This window comes from Scyliorhinus canicula, chromosome 20 (assembly GCF_902713615.1).
Source record: "Scyliorhinus canicula chromosome 20, sScyCan1.1, whole genome shotgun sequence".
NCBI lineage: Eukaryota > Metazoa > Chordata > Chondrichthyes > Carcharhiniformes > Scyliorhinidae > Scyliorhinus > Scyliorhinus canicula.
In genome coordinates, this window is record NC_052165.1 from 38,331,261 (window position 1) to 38,348,565 (window position 17,305).

The following is a 17,305-nucleotide window of genomic DNA, read 5'->3' on the forward strand; positions in this document are numbered from 1 at the left end:
TGCTTCCCCCCCCCTCCAGTTTTGTTATGGATCTGCTGTTCCATTAAATCACTCCTTTCTCCCACCTTATCATAGACTTTTCCTGTTTTTCTTTCCTCCCCCATTCTTTTACCATCCTCTTAAAACCCGTACATTTGTCATGTTCTGAGAGACAGTCACAAATCTGAAAATTAACTCTGGGCTTTTAGCTCCATGAATGCAGAGTGATTCTTAGCTCATTCTTTTTAATTTTGCATCATTTGTCTCAATATCCTCCACTGGACAATCTCACATTCTGTTTATAATGAGATCCTGCTGTGTCATTTTATGTAATGAGTCAGCTTATCAACAGAGGCAGTTTATTAAGAGAATCTGCAGTGAGCACAGGGCACAAAATGTCTGAACATGCTTTAAACCCCTCAGCCACACACGGATGATACAAATCCAGCCTCTTCTGTCATCTTCTCCACCAGTTATAGCTGCCGGTATCAATCTGCTTGTTGTAAACACAATGCTTCTCTATTGAAGATATAGGAAACAAGACTAGGGCAGTGGGTCAAATTTTAGATTGCTGCAGCAAAGAGACAGCATAGACATAATGAACCAAATGAACTCCTCCTGCACCGCTTCAAAGACACTCTGAAGCTCTCCTTGAAGTGTGGCAGCATTGACCATCAATGACTGGGAGGAGTTTGCTACCGATCGTTCAAAATGGCAACGTGTCCATCAAACTTCATCAAGTGTTGAGTCAAAATGTCTTAATGAGGCAGAGCGGTGGCAGAGAAGGAAAGAAAAATAAACAAACGCAGCTCTCCGATCCTACAATCTTGTGGGACGCTCTGCCCCATGTCAGCAAACATCTGAAAGTCGAGATGATGTTCAGTCACATGCAGACCCATGGCAGAAACCCACGGCCCCGAGTAGACACCATCCTCAAAGCGAGGGAGAGCTGATGATGACGACAACCCACACGTAATTCCCCTTTGAGAGAGATTGGCCCAAAGTCACAATTCTCTGAAATTCAATCTTTATTTGCATTCAGGCAGACAAAAAATGTCATCCGTTTAGGTGAAGGGTTATACTACTTGTTAGGTGTCAAGTAAACACACAGACAAGACATTATTGTGGTCAATATCCAACAGCCTCATTTAAGGGTTTGTTTCGAGTCAGTGATTTGATCCATCAAAAAACTGGTCAATTCCCCATGAACTGAAGTGGCAGAACTGTGAATAACTGAAGATAAGTCTGTAGTGCAGGTTCATCAGTGGAATTTTCAACCATACTTAATTATATTCAATTCTTGTGACTACAATGTTGCGTACAATCAAGGTGTAAAGGCTGTGACCTGTCTACAGTGAGAATTAGCTTGCAATTACTCTGTGCAGATTAATACCATGGAAACGGAGTAAAAAAAAACAAAGTTGACCTAATGCTAAATTTAAGGTAAGTGAATAGAGTATACTTGATTTCTTTTTACATATCGGTACATGATTTGACTCGATATAAAAGAGTAAATATTGTATATATGTCCAACATGGAAAACCACAGCAAGACAGAGTTCCTGCTAAAATCTGTTGCTTCTTAGTAACATTCATATCAGGAGTGGTTTATCATAACTATGGCAAAAATTCTTTCACCGTCACAGTAACTAACATTTGTGCACAGAAAATAAAAATCGAGCTTTTCTAAGCACTGCACAACACGTGAAGGCAGCAAACCTAACAGTCCGTTATATATTATATAAATAAAAGGTTGTGGAAGTGTGCTATAATTTTAGAATTCAGAAGTTCAAATAGTTTGTTTCATTCTTTTTTCATCATTTAAAAAAATGCCTCAGGTTTCAAAATATGCAAGTGTCATGATCACTATGTGTACTGTAAACAGCAGTGCCCTTTCACTACAGCCTCAAAAGATAACTCTGCACTGTTCTCCAAAGTTCCATGCCACTCCTGTGACAACTGGTTGTGATTGCCAATTCATTCTCATCATGGGCAATCTCATGCTGTGCAAGAATACAGCCCAAACTCATTCTGTTTACAAGCCAGAGCAAGAGAGGAGCAGCTTTCACCCAGTCAGTCTGGGTGGGATGCCAACTCAAGCCTCGGGAAGCCTCCTCTGTCCCAGTTTCTGTTTCTTTCTTTCTTAAGGGTACATTGTGGGCATAATTCATTGCCTGGCTCTTCGAGTGTGTGCAGAGTCATTGGGCATTATTCTGGGTGTGGGGACAGTGGTGGGGATTTTGGGGGGGGGGGGGGGGGGGGAGAGAGAGAGAGAGAGAGAGAGAGAGAGAGAGAGAGAGGAGAAGCACTTTCAGCAAAGCACATTTCTGACATGGCATTTATCCACATGTACCTTTCAGAGAGCCATCAAACAATGGTTAAAATGGGGAACACTGACCCTCAGCCCACAGTCACCAAAGTCGATTGTGGTGCCTCACTGCTACCTCAAGTGAAACCAGCCAGATTTCAACGTGAAACATTCTGATCTATAAAACCCACACATTGAGATTCACTTATTTATTGAAAAAAAGGGAGGGGAAGAACCTGGAAATTGTTTGATCTACTGGACCTATCCAATGTTAAGTTGGCTCGAGAATATCCAAACCCTTGAATTGTGGTACAGCCCTGAAACGCAACATCTTTAACAGAAACTACACTATTTGTTTCGATTGTTTCAGTTTATGAAGGTGACTGGAGGTAGGAGCCTGTAAGTTTGTTAAACTAATTAGTGTTTAAATTTGTATTCAGAAAAACTATTGGTTTTGTTGGTATTAATAACGATTCCTATTCAAGTTATTTTGCATAAAATAGTTTTTTTCCTGCATGGCAGGAAACAGTAAACCATTGTTGCCACAATAACACAGCCAAGTTAAAAGGACGATGATCAGACAGATCCTTGGGTTTCACAATTACCCTTCTATTCAACATTCAAAATCCGTTCTATCTCTTCAAGCCGCTTTAAGGCTGCAGCGCGCTTCTTTTCAATCTCTTTGATCTCTTTGTTGGACTTTTTTTTTGTCCGTTTGTTCAGGCCATTTTGGGATTGTTTAGAGTTGCTGGAAAACTCGACGTAACTTTCAGCAGCATCCAATGTTTCAGAAGCTTTTCTCTGTTCACTGCCTTGTCCCTTCAAATTCGCTTTATCAGAGGCTTTATCCTCCACTCGGTTCATTGGGCTGACTGCTGCTGCTGAATGTTCCAACTGGCCTCCGTTGCCCCGAGATGCTATCTTGCTGCGGACGATGCTCAGGTGGCGATGGATGTACTCCTCCTCTGGTGCCAAAGCCAAGGTCTCAGACAGGCAAGCTTCAGCCCTCACGAGGTCTCTCTCTTCAAAGTACACCACGCACAGATTGTGCTTCCCCTGAATGTTGGAGGGATCAATCTCCAGAATCCTCTCAAAGCACCTCTTGGCCCCATTAATATCCTTCTTCTTGTTCATCAGAATATCTCCCTTTAGGATGAGGCCTTTAATGTGATCAGGGTGATGATGTAGCAGGTCCGTCAGGACTGGAAGGGCTTCCAACTCCATTCCAGTCTGTGAATATAACAGTGCCAGGTTAAACAGTGCGCTTCGGAAACCTGGCTGTACCTGGATGGATTTCTTAATCCAGGATTCAGCTTCAACATTCTCCTTGTTGTCCATGGCAAGCATGCCCAGATTGAAGTATCCATTTGCATCTCCAGGCTCCATTTCCACGTAACTTAAGAAACGTTTCTTTGCCTCAGGCCTCAGACTAGCTTCACCTGTTAAAACACAGAAACAGCAAATCATTTAGTGATTTTTTAGTTCTGCTCATTTTCTGCACTTCAATTACCTTTCATAGAATTTTTTATCATAGAATTTACAGTGCAGAAGGAGGCCATTCGGCCCATCGAGTCTGCACCGGCTCTTGGAAAGAGCACCCTACCCAAGGTCAACACCTCCACCCTATCCCCATAACCCAGTACCCCCACCCAACACTATGGGCAATTTTGGACACTAAGGGCAATTTAGCATGGCCAATCCACCTAACCTGCACATCTTTGGACTGTGGAAGGAAACCGGAGCACCCGGAGGAAACTCACGGGCACACGGGGAGGATGTGCAGACTCCGCACAGACAGTGACCCAAGCCGGAATTGAACCTGGGACCCTGGAGCTGTGAAGCAATTGTGCTATCCACAATGCTACCGTGCTGCCCTTTCTCACCATATCTTCTTATTAAAACTGTAAAAAATATGTATAAGGCCAAACACTAATTTTGTGTTGGAGAAAAAGGGTACTCTCTCATCAGTACCAACTTACGCGGAGGGGGAGGATACTCTGATTATTAAAACAGTTCACAACACAGTTGCACAAAAATCAAACGGTACAAGCACTAAACTTGGCACTGGAGGGAGAGGGGAAAGGAGGGTGGTAGGGAGGGCCCAACAGGACACTGCCTGAACTATCTATGGAGGCAGAAAAACAACAGAACCTTCAATTATGATGTGCCAGATTACAGGAGTCCACCAGAAGGGGTGAGGGGTGACACAGTGTCAGGCATGAGTGAGCCCTGCACCCCACTGCAAGAGCCTCATGTGCAAACTAAATTCCTGTGAGAAGCACCCAACTGCAACTAAACCTCATCACCGTTTGTCGAAATTTGAGTATAATTCAGTAGATCAGATATCCAACACTGGCTCATTGCTGTCTCCTGACAACATTCACTTAGTATTTGCAGCACAGAATCAGGCCATTCAGCCCAGCTGGTCCCTGCCAGTGCTTATGTTCCAAATAAGACAACCCCCACCCCTTTCGATCTCTCACCATTAACATAACTCTCTATTCCTTTCTCTCTTGTACTTATCAAGCTTCCTCACAAATACATCTATGCTATTCACCTCAACCTCACCATGTGTTAGCGAGTTCCTCATTCTGATCACTCTCCAGGTAAAGCAATTTCTCATCAATTCCCAATAAATTTATGAAGCACAGTTTTACCCTCACTGCACAAATAAACACTTTCTCTACACCCAGGTTTAACAAATAGCATCTTATTAAATCCCAACAGATCTGGAGGAGAAAGACTGAAATGGGCCTTAGTATTATTACATGGGTTTTTACAATCTACACATGGCCTGACTAAGGGAAAGGTTGGGTTTTACTTTACCTGATTCTTGCATTAGCAGGCCAGAGTTAAACAGTGCCAGTTTGTGACTAGAACTGATTTCTAGAGCTTGGTTGAAATGTTTCAAAGCTTCAGATGGATCCTTGAGCTCAATATAAACAATTGCCAAATTGTACCAGAGGTCAGCATTGGTCTTATCCAGTTCCAAGGCCCTTATGTAGGCATCCCTGGCCTCCAGAGGCCTGTCCATCTTCAGAAGTAACTCACCCCTGAGAATTAAGCATCAAGAATTTATCAAACATTGCAATGATGAATTTCAAATGATGCATGAAATAATCCTGCTGCCCTGAGCAATGACGATAAAGAGAAAGAAACCTTGCATTTATATAGCACCTTCCACAACCTCAGGTGGTCCTGAAATGTTTTACAGCCATGGATTTGCTTTTGACACACAATCAATGTTGTAATGCAGGCAAGGCCGCAGCCAAATTGTGCAAAGGAAGATCCCACAAAGAGCTATGTGACAATGACTATATAATACATTTAATGTTGACTGAGTGATAATCTTTGGCTCAAGACACAGGGGAATTCTCTTGTTCTTCCCCAAATAGTGTCACGAGATCTTTTGCGCTCACCAGAAAGGGCAGATGAGATCTTGGTTTCGTGTCTGCTCTGAAAGATGTCATTTTCAACAAGGCAGCACTACCTCAGCACTGCACCGGGTATGTCAACCTACATTATGTGGTCAAGTCTCTGCAAAGGAGCTGGAACACAATCTTTTGAGTCAGAGGAATAGCTGACATAATTTGGTTTGTGGAATTATCTCCAGAAGCTAGCTGACAGAGCCTTTAATATTTTATTCTGAGCTCAGTGACAGCTGATGGTGACCCACGTGTCTGGATGGGATGGACCTAATGACATTGGTGGTCTTATCTGTTTTCAAACATTGGTTTGTAAGCTTCATAGAAAACATTCTGCCCCCTAACAAATCTGACACTACCTGATTAACCGGTATATCTACTCTTCAAATGGATTATGTAGTAGTGATTTGCCCAAGGACAGGTCCTGTTAATACTAACTGTTAGGATATATTGGAGGGCTAATACAGCAGTTTGTGTTTTACCATCAGCAAGTTTATCCCGCATCTAACTTGGCAGAGATACAAACTCATACAATTGCTCCACAGCAATTGTTCCAGCTGTGTCCATTTATACTCTTTTGGAGGTTGAGCCAATAACCATAACCTGTCTTTAATAAGACAATTAGCGCAACAATGTAATTGTCACAGCATGCACTTGCTGATACACTGACAGGTCCTTTTTTCACTTCTCCAAGCTTCGCTGTCGAGCACTTTCTTCTTCAGTTGCACACAGGAGCCTCCCATTTTCAATTTCAAGCTGTCTAACACCATTATTCTTTTTCTTCCTTTTGGTCTACGGCCAGCTAACCTTCCTTCAATCACCTCCTTCATCAAGTTCTCATGCCTTAGACTATGGACCAATCCAAACTTGTTGCCTTTTCTCCATGACATTCACCAAGAATGTTTCTCCCTTCATCATCCTGAGAACTTCCTTATTGCTCTCGTGTTATCTCCAACTGACCCACTCCATCCTTCTCCAGAACCACTTTTCACAACTTCCTTGACTTTGGATTAAATAGTGCATACAAAGTAGCTGTTTAACTCCAAGATTTTTTTAAAAAGTAGAAACAAGATGTTGAACTTTTGCTGCCAATGAAATTCAAGTCTGCAGCATAAATGAAGGATTATATTATCAAATGACAGCACATTGTTCGATCATAAGTAGCTTTAGATTTCTGGGAAATCGCAAAAGCCTCTGAAGCATCAACTGTGACAATACAGACCCGCATCTACTAAAGGAAAAATATTTGGAACAATAGGTATCCACAATTGTGTAATAAATAAAGGACTTAAGCTGTTGTATTCATTTTGGCTTTTACCCATACCTTCACTGAATGTAATACTTTTCTTAGACTTCCTTTTCCTTGTTGTAGAAGGGACTTTAGTTGGCGGATTAGTTGCCTTAATACCCTGCATTCATTTTAACCAGCTGCTTGATTATATTTCATGGAAATAGGCACTTGGCAAAGCATGATGGATATTTAACCTTATTTCAGTCAAGAAGTTCTGTATGAAATAGTCAGAAGGTCATACAATGTAAACAAGCGTACAGCTGCACATTGTTTTGCTGACAGCATACAATTATTATTTTTCTTAGGTAAGGAACCCAAGGCCCGTTATTAAAATCTAACTCCGGCCTGCTCATTTTCCTGTTTTGCTAATCTAAAGAATGCTTTCTGTCCTAGATATTGCTTACTGTATCATATAAATTGCCTGCCTTTACTTCGGTAAAGCGGGGACATTTGGAATGACTGTGGTCTCTCCAACTCCCCCACGAACTTCGTGTTTAATTAAGGGACCTTTGGTGAAAACTCAAAAGTGATGACTTATAATTTCTTCGATAAACTGGCGTAGTCGTGCAGTTTCCCTAATTTAACGGGAAGTGAACCCCAAAACAAATCTCTAAACAGGTTACTAATGCAGGACTTTCTACCACCAAATTCTTTTCTTTTTTTTTAATAAATCTTTTTATTGGCATTTCCCATATTTATAAGCAGTTGTATAGATACACATCACATTTTCCTCGCCCGCGCTAATTTCGTTTATTATACAGAGAGGTTTAGTTTGTCCTTCGTTTAACTGACTCTATGTGCATTTCGTTGCTCTCTGGATCAGTTTTCCTTCCCCTTCCCCGTTGCCCCCCCCCCATCCCTGGCTTCAGCTGTGCTTTTCTTTTATTTTCCAGAGTGAGTTGAGAAAAAAAAAAAAGGGCGGAGTAGCCCCGTCCCCCATCTCTCATGGTTTCTCCACCCCCCCCCCCCCCCCCCCCCCAAACCCCGGGTTGCACAGTCTTTTGGTACCTCATCTATTTTGGCGTTTTAAAAAATATTATTAGGTTACTCCTTGTTGCTGGCCTCGAACAGGTTTTGGAACAGCCCGACAAGTATCCAGGAAGCCTTCCTCTGACCCTCGGGAAGCGTACTTAATCTTCTCCAGGTGGAGAAATTACAAAAGATCAGCGAGCCAGTCTGCAGCTGTGGGTGGTGCTGCCGATCGCCGGCCGAGTAGGATTCTCCGGCGTGCGATCAGGGAAGCGAAAGCGAGGGCGTTGGCCCCCTTCCCCATGTGTAGCTCTGGCTGCTCCGCTACCCCGAAGATTGCCACTATTGGGCAGGGGGATGGGAACCTAAATTGTAGTCCCAGTGTACAGGATGTTGAGAGTAGTGAGGTCAGGGATAGGGTTAAAAGTTCGAAAGAGGGCACCGGCAAGCAAGACGCTGGTTTGAAGTGTGTGTACTTCAACGCCAGGAGCATCCGGAATAAGGTGGGTGAGCTTGCAGCATGGGTTGGTCCCTGGGATCTCGATGTCGTGGCGATTTCGGAGACATGGGTAGATGTTTCTGTAAGAACAGAGAAGATGGTAAAAGAGGGGGGGGGTTGTGGCATTGTTAATCAAGGAAAGTATTACGGCGGTAGAAAGGACGTTTGAGGACTCGTCTACTGAGGTAGTATGGGCCGAGGTTAGGAACAGGAGAGGAGAGGTTGGGAATTGTCTATAGACTTCCGAATAGTTCCAGAGATGTAGAGGAAAGGATTGCAAAGATGATTCTCGACAGGAGCGAGAGTAACAGGGTAGTTGTTATGGGGGACTTTAACTTTCCAAATATTGACTGGAAATACTATAGTTCGAGTACTATAGATGGGTCAGTTTTTGTGCAGTGTGTGCAGGAGGGTTTTCTGACACAGTATGTAGACAGGCCAACAAGGGGTGAGGCCACATTGGATTTGATACTGGGTAATGAACCCGGCCAGGTGTTAGATTTAGATGTAGGTGAGCACTTTTGTGATAGTGATCACAATTCGGTTATGTTTACTTTAGCGATGGGCAGGGATAGGTACATACCGCAAGGTAAGAATAATAGCTGGGGGAAAGGCAATTATGATGCTATTCGGCAAGATTTAGGATGTATAGGATGGGGAAGGAAACTGCAGGAGATGGGTACAATCGAAACGTGGAGGTTTTTCAAGGAACAGCTACTGCGTGTCCTTGATAAGTATGTACCTGTCAGGCAGGGAGGAAGTTGTCGAGCAAGGGAACCGTGGTTTACTAAGGAAGTTGAAGCACTTGTCAAGAGGAAGAAGAAGGCTTATGTTAGGATGAGACATGAAGGCTCAGTTAGGGCACTTGAGAGTTACAAGTTAGCCAGGAAGGACCTAAAGGGAGAGTTAAGAAGAGCGAGGAGAGGACACGAAAAGTCGTTGGCGGATAGGATCAAGGAAAACCCTAAGGCTTTCTATAGGTATATCAGGAACAAAAGAATGACTAGAGTAAGATTAGGGCCAATCAAGGGTAGTATTGGAAAGTTGTGTGTGGAATCAGAGGAGATCGTGGAAGCGTTAAATGGATATTTTTCGTCAGTGTTTACACTGGAGAAAGGCAATGTTGTCGAGGAGAATACTCAGGTTCAGTTGACCAGGCTAGATGGAATTGAGGTTCACAAGGAGGAGGTGTTAGCAATTTTGGAAAATGTAAAAATAGATAAGTCCCCTGGGCCAGATGGGATTTATCCTAGGATTCTCTGGGAAGCCAGGGAGGAAATTGCAGAGCCTTTGTCCTTGATCTTTATGTCGTCTTTGTCGACAGGAATAGTGCCGGAAGACTGGAGGATAGCAAATGTTGTCCCCTTGTTCAAGAAGGGGAGTAGAGACAACCCTGGTAATTATAGACCTGTGAGCCTTACTTCGGTTGTGGGTAAAATGTTGGAAAAGGTTATAAGAGATAGGGTTTATAATCATCTTGAAAAGAACAAGTTGATTAGCGATAGTCAACATGGTTTTGTGAAGGGTAGGTCATGCCTCACAAACCTTATTGAGTTTTTTGAGAAGGTGACCAAACAGGTGGATGAGGGTAAAGCGGTTGATGTGGTGTATATGGATTTCAGTAAGGCCACCTGGTTCCACACGGTAGGCTATTGCAGAAAATAAGGAAGTATGGGATTGAAGGTGATTTAGCGGTTTGGATCAGTAATTGGCTAGCTGAAAGAAGACAGAGGGTGGTGGTTGATGGCAAATGTTCATCCTGGAGTTCAGTTACTAGTGGTGTACCGCAAGGATCTGTTTTGGGGCCACTGCTGTTTGTCATTTTTATAAATGACCTGGAAGAGGGTGTAGAAGGATGGGTTAGTAAATTTGCAGATGACACGAAGGTCGGTGGAGTTGTGGATAGTGCTGAAGGATGTTTTAGGATACAGAGGGACATAGATAAGCTGCAGAGCTGGGCTGAGAGGTGGCAGATGGAGTTTAGTGCGGAAAAGTGTGAGGTGGTTCACTTTGGAAGGAGTAACAGGAATGCAGAGTACTGGGCTAATGGCAAGATTCTTGGTAGTGTAGATGAACAGAGAGATCTCGGCATCCAGGTACATAAATCCCTGAAAGTTGCCACCCAGGTTAATAGGGCTGTTAAGAAGGCATATGGTGTGCTAGCCTTTATCAGTAGGGGGATTGAGTTTCGGAGCCACAAGGTCATGCTGCAGCTGTACATAACTCTGGTGCGGCCGCTCCTGGAGTACTGCGTGCAGTTCTGGTCACCACATTATAGGAAGGATGTGGAAGCTTTGGAAAGGGTTCAGAGGAGATTTACTAGGATGTTGCCTGGTATGGAGGGAAGGTCTTACGAGGAAAGGCTCATGGACTTGAGGTTGTTTTCGTTAGAGAGGAGAAGGCTGAGAGGTGACTTAATAGTGACATATAAGATAGTCAGAGGGTTAGATAGGGTGGTCAGTGAGAGTCTCTTTCCTCGGATGGTGATGACCAACACGAGGGGACATAGCTTTAAATTGAGGGGTGGTAGATATAGGACAGATGTCAGAGGCAGTTCCTTTACTCAGGTGGTAGGGGTGTGGAACGCCCTGCCTGCAACAGTAGTAGACTCGCCAAATTTAAGGGCATTTAAGTGGTCACTGGATAGACATATGGATGAAAATGGAATAGTGTAGGTCAGATAGGCTTCAGATGGTTTCACAGGTCGGCGCAACATCGAGGGCCGAAGGGCCTGTGCTGCGCTGTAATGTTCTATGTTCTATCCTCATCCCCAGAACCCTGAACATTGTTTCGGAGTAGGCTGCCCAGAACCCAGCAAGCTTGGGGCAAGCCCAAAACATGTGGGTGTGGTTGGCCGGGCCCCGCTGGCACCGCTCACATTTGTCCCCCACCTCTGGGAAGAACCTGCTCATTTGGGTTCTGGTCAGATGCGCTCTGTGCACCACTTTGAGCTGCATTAGGTTTAACCTTGCGCAGGAGGTGGTAGAGTTCACCCTGCTCAGTGCTTCGCTCCAGAGTCTCCATCCTACCTCTGTCCCCAGTTTGTCCTCCCATTTTTGTCTGGTCTTGTCCAGTGGAGTCCGGGCTCTGTCCAGTATCTGTCCGTATATTTTCCCACATAGCCCCCCCTTCTCGCTGCTTGTGGCTATCAGGTCCTCTAGTAGTGTGGTTTCTGGGGCCTCGGGGTACCCTATTGTCTCTTTGCGGAGGAAGGGTTTTATTTGGAGGTGTCTCATTTCCTGTCCTTTTGCTAGCCTCCACTTCCTCGTCAGTTCGTCTAGTGCCGCCAGTCTGTGCCCTACGTAGAAGTCCCCGACCGTCAATGTGCCCCCGTCCCGCCTCCATCTTTTAAAGGTGGTATCCAGCATAGCTGGGGGGAATCTGTGATTGCCGCATATGGGAGTCATGGGCGACATTTTGGCTATCGCAAAGTGTTGTCTCAGCTGGGTCCACATTCTCAGCGTGGCCGCTACCACTGGGCTCGTTGTGTATCTTGTTGAGGAGGATGGGAGTGCTGCTGTGGCCAGGGCCCTGAGGGTCGTTCCTTTACAGGATGCCTCCTCCATTTGTCCCCAATCTATGTCGGGTTCTTGAACCCATCCCCTCACTCTTTCTGCTGTTGTTGCCCAGTTTCTAAAATACTCTTATGGTGCATCTTGGCCAGCTTTGAAGGATGGGATTGCAGTCCCACCCGGCATAAATGGGGGATGGGTTCCCAATAATGATAATCATTGGAATGAAGGAAATGAGTCCCTCGAACACTGGTTAGCAAATAGAGGGAAAGAGGCTATCATGCAAGGGGCCAAGAAGCATTTAACCCCCATGAAGGATGCACCCCACCTGGCGACACCTTCCCCTATTAGGCAGGCAGACACTCTGCAAATTAGGAGCGGTAATACATTGCATTGATAAGGAATGTTTATAGAACTGTCTCAAATACGAGCTCACCAGCTGCAAAATTTAATACTTCTGAGGCTGCGCCCGATCGCTCTGTGTCTGTGTTGTATGCTGGCAGCTGAACGTTAACCCTTACAGTACCACTGTTAAAAAAAAAAATGTTTAAACAGAAGTCTTACAAAAGGTTAATGAGCCTTAGGCACTAATATTAAAACACCTGATCGAGTCCAGACTAGAGAATATAGTGACCCATTGCACGGCTTGGTATGCTCGTGAGGATGAGCAGGCATACAATTTACAAACGCAAAGTCACTTGGGAAAGCAGACCTCATTGCATATCACTCCTTTTTATTTTTCTGTGTTGTGGGATTAGGAATGTTAGTACAGTTGACCCATAGTCAGAGGGACCTTTTTAGGATGGGTTTAACTTCAGAATCCCATTTAATATTGGCCGTAAGACATCCCGCTAAGGCAAAGCAAATAGGAGAAGTGATCAAAGAGGCCAAAGGAAAAAAGTAATGCATGGGATTTATATTGAAATGGACGGACAAAATTGCCTGATAGAATTTTATGGCAAACAGGAGGGCAAAGTGACCTGGAAAAAGGAGCAATGGCCCCTTACATTTGAAAGACAACAACCTCCCCGAGACAGCCATCAGTTACTCCCTTCAATCCTGGCCCAGGTACTGGCACATCTATGGGCCCAACATAAAATCATGTTGGAAAAGTACATTCTGCCCCAGCGCATAGTGTGCAGTTTCAGAAGAACGTTGCCCTGCCCTGCTTAAAACTATACAGGCTGGCACCGGAAGCAGAAAAAGGGATAGAGGGAGTGATCAATGCATTATTAAACAAAGGGTGCTGAAGAGAACACAAAGCCCTTGTAACACCCCTATACTGCCCATCCCAAAGGTAGGAAAACCCAACAAGTGGTGGTTTGTGCAAGATCTCAGAGCTATCAATAAAATTGTTATCACTATTGCTCCATTGGTGCCGGACACAAATGTAATTTTGTCTTGTATACCACCAACAATGGATACTTTCTCAGCCTTTTTCTCCATACCATTGCACCCAGAAAGTCAATATCTATTTGCCTTTACATATCAGAATTAACAGTATTGAAAAAGACTTGGACGAGTGCCAGTTGTCTGCAGGCTCACATTCCCTCAATATGATGCCATGGACAAACTGCAATTCTGTCAGGAGACAGTTCAGTATTTGGGATTTCAGCTGCAGCAAGGAGAGCGGAGGCTTGGGTCAGAAAGCGTACAGGCTGTAGCAAGGGTTCCAACTCCGCGCACGGTAAAAGGAAACCTTTACCTTCCTCGGCATGGTGGGCTATTGCAGACAGTGGATACCGGACTATAGAGAGATGGACGCAGTACTGCGCAAGGCTACCCTACAGGACGCCTCTTCGGTTGTTACCTGGATCCCAGAAAGGGAGCAAGCATTTTGTAACTTGAAACAAGCCATGATTAGTGCCCCTGCCTTGGGACTTCCTAATTTCAGCAAGCTCTTTACTCTTTATGTGAATGAAGCAGGGGGATTTGCAACAGAGGTCCTGGTACAAGAGCATTGAGGAGGGAAAAGATCCCTTGCCTATTACTCGGCCGCCCTGTGTGCTGTGGCAAAGGGTATGCCAAGTTGCTTAAGAGCAGTAGCAACCACGGCGGCCATAGTAGAAAAATCAGTACCCCTTGTACTCGACCACCCTTGTACAGTATTGGTTCCTCACTCTGTTTTGCTGCTGCTTAATTTATCTGCAACGCAGCATTTTACTGTGGCTCGACGCACTGGGTACAAAGTAATCCTCTCTAAAACCAACTTTACCTACAAACGAGTGCCAACTGTCAAACCTGCTACACTTTTGCCCGCGCCCTCGGAAGGAGAACATATGTATGACCATGACTGTTACAATTGGTTGAAGCCACCACAACCCCTCAACCTGATTTATCGAAGTGTGTCTACTTCAATGTAAGGAGCATCCAGAATAAGGTAGGTGAACTTGGAGCGTGGATTGGTACTTGGGACTACGATGTTGTGGCCATTACAGAGACATAGTTAGAACAGGGACAGGGATGGTTGTTGGAAGTTCCGGGGTATAGATGTTTCAGTAAGAGTAGGGAAGGTGGTAAAAGAGGTGGAGGAGTAGCATTGTTAATCAAGGATAGTTTAACAGCTGCAGAAAGGCAGTTCGAAGGGGATCTGCCTACTGAGGTAATATGTGCCAAAGTTAGAAATAGGAAAGGAGCAGTCACATTGTTAGGAGTTTTCTATTGGCCCCCAAATAGTAATAGAGATGTGGAGGAAGACATTACACAACAGATTATGGATAGGTGTGGAGGTCTCAGGGTAGTTGCCATGGGTGACTTTAACTTTCCAAATATTGATTGGAACCTCTATACGTCAAATAGTTTGGATGGAGCAGGTTTTGTACAGTGTATGCAGGAGGGTTTCCTGACACAATGTGGATAGGCCGACAAGAGGGGGGGCCACATTGGATTTGGTGCTGGGTAATGAACCGGGCCAAGTGTTAGATTTGTTGGTGGGACGGCAATTTGGAGATAGTGACCGCAATTCAGTGTCTTTCACTATTGCAATGGAGAGGGATAGGGCCATACGGCAGGGCAAGGTTTATAATTGGGGGAGGGGTAATTATGATGCGATTAGGCAAGAATTAGGGAGCATAAGATGGGAACAGAAACTGTCAGGGAAAGGCACAAATGAAAAGTGGAACTTGTTCAAGGAACAAATGCTGCGTGTCCTTGATAGGTATGTCCCTGTCAGGCAGGGAGGAAATGGCCGTGTGAGGGAACTATGGTTCACAAAAGAGCTTGAATGTCTTGTCAGGAGGAAAAAGGAAGCATATGTAAGGATGAGAAAACAAGGTTCAGTTGGGTCGATTGAGGGTTACAAGGTAGCAAGAAATAGGAGAGCTAGGAGGGGGCATGAGAAGTCTTTGGCGGGCCGGATCAAGGAAAACCCTAAGGCTTTTTACTCTTATGTGAGAAATAAAAGAATGACCAGGGTGAGGGTAGGGCCGGTCAAGGACAGTAGTGGATACTTGTGCATGGAGTCAGAAGAAATAGGAGAGGTGCCGAATGAATACTTTTCTTCAGTGTTCACCAAGGAGAGGGGCCATGTTTTTGAGGATGTGTGTGTGATACAGGCGGGTAGGCTGGAGGAGGCAGATGTTGAGGAATGGTGTATTAGCAATTTTGAAAAACCTGAGGGTCGACAAGTCCCCTGGGCCAGATGGGATATATCCAAGGATTCTTTGGGAGGCAAGGGATGAGATTGCAGAGCCTTTGGCTTTGATCTTTGGGTCCTCACTGTCCACCGGGATAGTGCCAGAGGACTGGAGAGTGGCAAATGTTGTTCCTCTGTTCAAGAAAGGGAATAGGAATGACCCTGGTAATTATAGGTTAGTGGAAAAGGTCATGAAGGATAGGATTTATGACCATTTGGAAAGATGCAGCTTAATCTGGGATAGTCAACATGGATTTGTGAAGGGTAAGTCTTGCCTCACAAATTTGATTGAATTCTTTGAGGAGGTAACTAAGTGTGTAGATGAAGGTAGAGAAGTTAATGTCGTATACATGGATTTTAGTAAGGTGTTTGATAAGATTTCCCATGATCGGCTCATGAAGAAAGTAAGGAGCTGTGGGATAGAGGGAAATTTGGCCAATTGAAGACCATTAGAAGACAGAGGGTGGTGGTGGATGGAAAATTTCAGACTGAAGACCAGTTACCAGCGGTGTACCACAGGGATCAGTGCTGGGTCCTCTGCTATTTGTGATTTTCATCAATGACTTGGAGTAGGGGGCTGAAGGGTGGGTCAGTAAATTTGCTGATGACACCAAGATTGGTGGAGTAGTGGATGAGGTGGAGGGCTGTTGTAGGCTGCAAAGAGACACTGATAGGATGCAGAGCTGGGCCGAAAAATGGCAGATGGAGTTTAACCCTGTTAAGTGCGAGGTGATTCATTTTGGTAGAAAAAACTTAAATACGGATTACAGGGTCAACGGCAGGGTTCTGAGGAATGTGGAAGAACAGAGAGTTCTTGGGGTTCATGCCCACAGATCTCTGAACTCCAGTGGATAGAGCCGTGAAGAAGGCTTATAGTGTGTTAGTGTTTATTAACAGGGGGCTTGAGTTTAAGAGCCGCGGGGTTATGCTGCAACTCTACATGACCCTGGTGAGACCACATTGTGTTGTGTATTGTGTGCAGTTCTGGTCACCTCATTATAGGAAGGATATGGAAGCATTGGAAAGGGTGCATAGGAGATTTACCAGGACGCTGCCTGGTTTGCAGGATAGGTCTTATGAGGAAAGGTTGTGGGAGTTAGGGCTTTTCCCTTTGGAGCGGAGGAGGATGAGAGGTGACTTAATAGAGGTTTATAAGATGATGAGGGGCATAGATAGAGTGGACGTTCAGAGACTATTTCCTCGGGTGGATGTAGCTGTTACAAGGGGGCATAACTATAAGATTCAGGGTGGGAGATATAGGAGGGATATCCGAGGTTGGATCTTTACTCAGAGAGTGGTTAGGGTGTGGAATGGACTGCCTGCTGTGATAATGGAGTCGGACACTTTAGGAACTTTCAAGCAGTTATTGGATAGGCACATGGAGCACACCAGAATGACAGGGGGTGGTATAGCTTGATCTTGGTTTCGGACAATGCTCGGCACAACATCGAGGGCCGAAGGGCCTGTTCTGTGCTGTACTGTTCTATGTTCTATTGAGTTACGCACTAGAAAATCCATACATCATCTTTTTCACCGATGGGTCAGCAAACCGACCAAATGATATGACCCTCCTGGCCGGTTATGCAATAGTAACTCCATTCAAGGTAGTGGAAGCTTTTGCTCTGCCTTCAGGAACGTCTGCTCAAGCGGCCGAATAGTTTGCCCTTACTAAAGCATGTATTCTAGCGA

The 17,305-nt window shown here is 44.7% G+C and overlaps 1 protein-coding gene across 4 annotated transcripts in view; it reads right to left on the reverse strand.

The window, feature by feature from the left end:
- Positions 1 to 324: 324 nt before the first annotated feature.
- The window catches only part of tmtc3 (transmembrane O-mannosyltransferase targeting cadherins 3), a 106,242-nt gene continuing 89,261 nt past the window's right edge, over positions 325 to 17,305 (reverse strand). For 3 of the 4 annotated variants that reach the window (XM_038780401.1, XM_038780402.1, XM_038780403.1), the window contains exons 13-14: positions 5,113 to 5,339; positions 325 to 3,725 (exon numbers count right to left, since the gene is read on the reverse strand). In XM_038780401.1, coding sequence (XP_038636329.1) covers positions 2,896 to 3,725; positions 5,113 to 5,339 — 1,057 coding nt within the window. In that variant the 3' untranslated portion in view covers positions 325 to 2,895. The remainder of the gene's footprint in view (positions 3,726 to 5,112; positions 5,340 to 17,305) is intronic. The other variant, XM_038780404.1, reaches the window with a different exon arrangement.